The sequence below is a fragment of the Coregonus lavaretus genome (assembly GCF_964263955.1).
Source record: "Coregonus lavaretus genome assembly, chromosome: 7".
Lineage (NCBI taxonomy): Eukaryota > Metazoa > Chordata > Actinopteri > Salmoniformes > Salmonidae > Coregonus > Coregonus lavaretus.
This window is the reverse complement of record NC_139994.1, coordinates 7596497-7603133: the sequence shown is the minus strand read 5'-3', so window position 1 is coordinate 7603133 and position 6637 is coordinate 7596497. Positions and strand designations below refer to the sequence as shown.

At 42.1% G+C, this 6637-nt stretch overlaps 1 protein-coding gene across 1 annotated transcript; it reads left to right on the top strand.

Annotated features, from left to right (window-relative positions):
• Window positions 1–1180: 1180 nt before the first annotated feature.
• On the top strand, window positions 1181–4350 carry LOC311131916 (homeobox protein Hox-A10a-like). Its single transcript, XM_084165025.1, has 2 exons — window positions 1181–2683; window positions 3472–4350. The coding sequence occupies exons 1-2, from the start codon at window positions 1786–1788 to the stop codon at window positions 3744–3746; spliced, it is 1173 nt and encodes a 390-aa protein (XP_084021151.1). The 5' UTR covers window positions 1181–1785; the 3' UTR covers window positions 3747–4350.
• Window positions 4351–6637: the final 2287 nt, after the last annotated feature.

Here is a 6637-nt window from a genome sequence, read left to right as displayed (position 1 = left end):
GCTTCGCCTCTCTCGCTCTCTCCCCAGGTTGAAGTTAATCTCGGCCAGTTTTGACCATTACCAGGGCCAGGTGGCTTGTGGCCATCAGGCTCTGTTTTCACCCTGTGGTGTCCATCTCAAGGCAAAATGGAGAAAAAAGTATTGTTATTGTTGAAACAGCATGTAAATTAGATGCCCACAAAGGTATTTTACGCGTATGGTGAATTGTGTGAATAAGAAATGCGTAGGTTCATATAGGACATGGCACACCTTTATATTTGATAAACGCATTTTAATTATCTGCATCCATAGTTTGCTTTTACAATGCCTTTGTAACACGCTATTAGGCTACACATAGGCCTATTAGTAACCACTCACATCAGTAGGCGTTACTCCATCATCCTTCGATGCTAAATTGACAATGATTTAGAATTAACCAGACACCCAAAAATCATCTAGTGCTGCTATTTGAGTCGGATATAGACAGTCTATTTTCATATCCCCATGTGTATATCTTATATATAAAATAGATCTAGAAGAAACTGATGTTTTGAACACCGAGAAAATTGCCGTGCAGAAAGCGTATAATGTTCCTGGTAATTAGGCCTGCTACCTTCCTCGGTGTTTTATTTCTCTGCAATCCATTGACTTGTCAATTAATTAGACCCACGCAGTGATCTATGTTATATTAAAGCACTGTAAAGGAAAGTGTAGCCGTCTTGTTTACGCCCTGTTTGCTATAGCTGTTTGAATCTGATGAGAACCTTAATGTTGACTTACAGTTGTCATTTACAATTGGTGAGGATTGTGACATGTGTGCGCCTGAAAAGGTGTAGGCTATAGGCGCGAATGACTTGCAAAGTGGTTGTTTATTTGATTTGGTTTAATATGAACTAATGTGCTGGTATTACTTTTACATTAGATACATATAGAACGTTCATTTTAAATTAGCTATAAGGTGTAAATGTAGCCTGGTTGTATCTAGTCTAGTATCGATTACACAGCATCTGAGGGCTGTTAAACCTTGTAAACCTCTCATTTTAGTACAGGAAGAACGCATAGCCATATCTGCAGTTGAAGGATGTAGCACTTGAAGTCTCTAAACTTTTGCAATGTCATCTTTAAAGGTCACTAACCTACAGTGTAAAACAGGGTTTAAAATACTTTTTGTAATTTGTTTAATATTAAATATGTTATAACGATGAGGTGAATACGCCATTACTTGGTAGGTTATATAGGCTTGCCTTTATTGCTCCTGTTGTTGCGTCTGAGCATGTCTTATTTGAAGCGAAAATGGTTTCCATTTTGTCTTCTTTTGTGAAATGTACGCATATAAAGAATCAATTATAGAGAGCCATAGGGAGCCATAGGGCTTAAGACAAACGAATCATTTGATATGACCTTATGCTTATTTTATTTTACGCACAGTTCAAAATAATAGGAGTTAAGACGCACTTCTCGTAATGCTGTAAACCGAGTTGATAGTTGATAGGAAACATATGCTGCAGAACTCCCCTTTGCGCATGCATGGGCGCGCATAGACTACTTTTTATTTTCGAATGTTTGCATTCTGCACATAGGGCCTCGCCCAGTCGGCGCTACGGTGGTGCATTAAAGCGAGGTGAGAGAAACGCACTGATTGCTGTGCTGTCTCCTTTCTATGCCTCAGACCTATGATGGCTCCGGCTGCTACGTGGTTGTGGATGGGGAGGGGCCCTGCGTATCCGAGCGTTCCTATTGGCTCCAGAGTCTGCACGGTGGAGAGGGGGGTACCTCTAATCATATCCAGCATGTTTTGCACAAGAAATGTCAGCCAGAAAGGGCTATCTTCTCCCCTCGCCAAAATACACTACAATAATGTCATGCTCAGACAGCCCCGCAGGAAACGCGTTTTTAGTGGATTCTCTCATCAGCGGTCGGACCGAGGGTGTAGGGGGACACTACTACCCGGGCAGCGGCGTGTGTCTGCCCCATAACGCCGCCTCAGAGGTGCCCTACGGACTACAGAGCTGTGGATACTTCCCTGGCATAGGCAAGCGGAGCAACGCAGGTCCCCATAACATGATGTCTGCCGCGTCAGGCGCGTATATGTCAGGCATGGAGATGTGGATGGACGCGCAGAGGTCGTGCAGAATGGACGGAATGGACCAGCAACAAACTGTGGGTCCTCAGGTCGCGCCCTGCTCGTTCCCGCAGAGCATTAAGGAGGAGAGCGCGTACTGTCTCTACGAACCGCAGAAGTGCCCCAAAGCCTCAACAGCCGAAGACCTGACATACTCGAGGCTAACCACAACGGGCTCCGGTTCAGGCTCGTGCACAGTCACTGACGGTGGCGGTGGTGGGGGTACTGTACCCGTGCCCGGCTACTTCCGCTTGTCTCAGACTCACGCACACTCTCATAAAGTTTACCACGGTGCCCAATCTAACCCCTCTCATTCTCACTTTGGCCTACACCCCACTGCACCGACTCGCTTCCACACTCCGACACCCCAGCTGTCCTCAGCTTTAGCCTGCTCAGCCACGGCGGAGCACGAGAGGAGAGACACCGAGGAGGCTCTGCCCTCCGGTAACGCGCCCAAGCCCCAGCAGACGAACGCCGTACTGGGGGACGAGGAGACGCGAGCGTCCTCCGACGGGGAACCTTCCTCTCCCGAGGAAGCTGAAGTGGAGCTCGAGAAGGAAAAGTCAGTGAAAACGACTAAAGGTGAGCTGAGCTGAGATCATGTAAAGGTGTGGTCACTCACTCTGCCACGGTTGGTTTATTGCATGCTGTATAGTGAAACAGGTATGGCGACAAATTAAAAGATTATAACACCTGCCGAGAGACTGGTTTCTGCTTTAGCATTTTGAGGTCATTTAGGTGTTGGTTTTTACACAGGGTTTATATATGGTCTATATGTGGCAGAGGAGACACCATGCTTTAGTTGAGAATATTTCACTGCCTTAGAGTCAAGCGGGTATGAAAAGTTTGTAAAAAAGAATAGAAGCAATTCAGTAAAAAAGTAATGTTATTATAAAAAGTACATGTAATTATTTGTTTAGGCTTAGGCTATAGGTTTATCATAGATTTTACATTTTAGGCCCTTGTTTCTTTAGACAAAAAAGTACTTGACTGCCGCTCAATATATGCCTAACATTCGTAGGCTATGTCTATCCATAAACAAATAGGCTACTAAAAGCGTGTTTTTATTTTTGGCCGTTGATATTTGTTCTTATTGTAATAGGTCTAAAATGATATAAAATGTTATACATTTCATATAATATTTTTGAGTTATTACCTGCACATGTTTTAAGTTCAAGCAAAGTACACAAGACCGTTGAACCTTCCTTATGGAAAGGCCTATATCAACCCAATGACCTGCACAACACACACACATACTACACACACACAAACACACACACACACACACACGCATGCACGCGCGCACGCGCGCGGCCTATCTTACATACATAGCTGTCAGCCTAAAATCATGTATCTACCATTTCCTTTAGGAGACTCAAAAAGCGAGAGCACGGCCAACTGGTTAACAGCAAAAAGCGGCCGGAAGAAACGTTGCCCATACACCAAACACCAGACACTGGAGCTCGAGAAGGAGTTCCTCTTCAACATGTACCTGACTCGCGAGCGTCGCCTAGAGATCAGTAGGAGCGTGCACCTGACCGACAGGCAGGTCAAAATATGGTTCCAGAATCGCAGAATGAAACTGAAGAAAATGACCCGGGAAAACAGGATTCGGGAGCTCACGTCAAATTTCGGTTTTTCGTGATAACACTGAATGAGCTTTAGTTATAATGCAAGTTGAAAAGGGTACATCGTTAATAGGCCTACAGGCAAGCCTTTGCATCGTCCTGTATAAGCTACTGGTAAAACGTGAATGTTATGGGTTGTTTTTTGTTGTTTTTTGTTTTTGTTAATTGTTCGTTAATTCGGTTCTGTTATTGCTGTCACTTGTTGGAATAGGTGTCTTGACTAAAATAATGGATGACATTTTATCTAAATTGGAGCTACACATATAAATCACGATTGGGTTTTACAAATATATTCCATATATTCCATATATTTGTGGAGTTTCTTTAAAATTTAGATTGCATGAAACAACATGATTCAGACTCCTCTTTTCCTGCATTTTGCAATGTGGATCAAGGCATATCTATCAACAGTAAGGGAATAAGATAAGTCGCCCTTTAAATGTATTGTTCCGATATATTATGATGAGTTGAGGATAATATTGTTGTGTAGACTCGAACTAAGGGAAATGTACATGAGCAGTCTACATTGTGAAAATGTTTTTATTGTGTATTTCATTATGTACATATGAGGTTGTGTTTTTGTGTATTGTGTAATAAATTATCAGTTCACATATACTGGATTAGTATGGTTTTTGAAGTCCGTGTTTATACATCTGTATTTCTCGCTATTTCTTTTCTGTAAAATAGTATAGGCATTTTGGACAGGTTATTGAACCCCATTTGAGGTTGTAGGTGCTCTTTGGGTTGCACATTGCTTGGCTGTTGCCTATCCCTTCAGAAATGTTTTTAGGATCCATGGAGTAGCTCTCGAAACGATTTAGATATGACACCAGTCATAATATGTCTAGGTCGTATTGGCATAGGCCTATAACGCTGCAAGCCTAGCCGGCTTTTGTAGAGTTTTATGACTTGCTCGTATATGACGATTCTCGCTCTCCACAAAGACTGACTTCAGTCGAGAGAGAGACGTTTAGCCGGAGAGGAGGCTATAGACAGTGGTAGAAAGTTATACTGTATTTAGGCATTTTTGGAAAAGTCATCCTCTTTTATTTTGTGATTGGAATAGTGGAATAACTTCGATGAATGGGTAAGTCAATTTGTTGTTCGGGATTTGTGTTTTCGGGACTCAACATGTAAAAAAAAAAAAGACAGTTTCCAGTGCAAAGATTTGATACTGAACATGAATGAACATTGTACTTTCAATACAGGCCCGTTATGGACAGCATTGGTGTTTGAAATCGATATGAAAACCGAAGAAGACGTGGCGTTATGCATTGGCTGCTGTGCGTCTTGAGGCCTGGAGCGGACTGTGGAGTGATTTAGGTAGTTTCATGTTGTTGGGATCCATGTTCTACCTCTACAACACGAAACTGTCTGAATTGGCCCAGTTTAATACATCGAAACATCAGTCAACTTAGTCTGGGACACATGAAATCTGATTGAATTTTATGCAATAGGATGGAGTGTAATTTGTGTTTCCATAAATATATGGATACAAAATAGGGCATTTCTCATTGCCTTTAGCTGTTGAGAAAGACTTGCTGTCGTGTATTTCTCTTAACATATCGTCAGTAATATTTATACAAACTCTACTTGTTATTTTTCGTCGTTAAATTAAGCCCCTGAATCCTATATTTATCTTGGTAAAAGCTCAGCCATAGGCGAGTTGGGCTTGGATTTAGCGTATAGATAAGCATGTTTTCTGTCAGTCGTGACGCAGCGATGCCAGACAAGGCCTCGGTTACGACCACTGCATTGGAGTGGAAGGGGAAGTTGAGTGGGCAACAGCGACCTCAGCGGCGCGCCGGTGGGCAATTGAACCGGATGCTTCCGCTGCGCAATACAGCCCGGACACAAAAGAGGGGAAGGGCTTTATGGCGATATTTAGATCCGCCAGACAAGCTGTTATCTGCGGGCAAAATAAGTGAATAACCCCTGCGGTAAACTGGGTCCGTGGTAAAAACACCCTGATTTAGTTTACAGCCTTAAAGTGCCATTGCATTCACTTGTGTGTCCTTTTTTTCTTTTGAAGGTGCCTGTCTGTGCTGTGTTTAAGTGCGCATAGCCTTTACCTAGCCTCTTTATTTTGTGCTAATGTCTCTAACACATTTTCACCAAGCCTTATCTGATTATGCACGGTGGTAGGCCCAATACGTTCCAGGTAGATGAACGCCTATCTTTTCAGTTATTGGTGTGTGTTATACAGTTTTTTTTAATTCAGTATGGGAAAATAGGCTGGAGTGGATTCTTTAGCAGTAGTCAATCGCCTGTGGCCTGTAGAGTGTTGGCCTAGCTTTCAGTTTTATTTGATGGTAATAAATAGAACACATTCTGTGGGCTATACTCTCACGGTTCTCTAAACCTATGGGAGGGCAAGGTTCGAGAACATGTCTGTGAAGTGTTACAACGTGTTATGCCGTCATTTCCTCTCTTGATACTAGTTCAGATTTTATCATATTGTATCCAGACTTATGGTGCATGTTCAGTAAGCTTCTCCTCGGCTCTTGTTGAATTATATGTGTTAGTTTGTATTGTATTTACATGTCCATTGAGCGTTGTTGTTTGGTTTCTGAAAACGAGTTTTATTTCTGCTTTCAAATTTGATTAGAACGTGATCTATGTGTCTGAATAATGAAATAAACAACCCCTAAACTATCTATTAAATTATCTATTAGTTGCATGTTTTTCTCACGAGGTATCTCACACTTTTATGAGGGAAACTCAACGGCTTTTGTACATTATGCTATCTTTGTTAGCGTTTTTATTTTTTTTACTTAATAGTGTATTGTTGTTTTCTTTAGCCATAGTGTCTTCCTTAATTGGCACTGTTGTGCTGGTATCCTATTTGTAGTAGTGCTAGTGGTAATTGCTAGTGGTGTTTTGGTTGATCATGTCACATGACCTGGAT

What these genes read in the sequence shown, in the direction of transcription:
- LOC311131916 (XM_084165025.1), top strand. Translation starts at nt 1,786, where the DNA reads ATGTCAGCCAGAAAGGGCTATCTTCTCCCCTCGCCAAAATACACTACA. An exon ending in GTCAGTGAAAACGACTAAAG is followed by an intron (nt 2,684 to 3,471) that starts GTGAGCTGAGCT and finishes CATTTCCTTTAG; the next exon opens with GAGACTCAAAAAGCGAGAGC.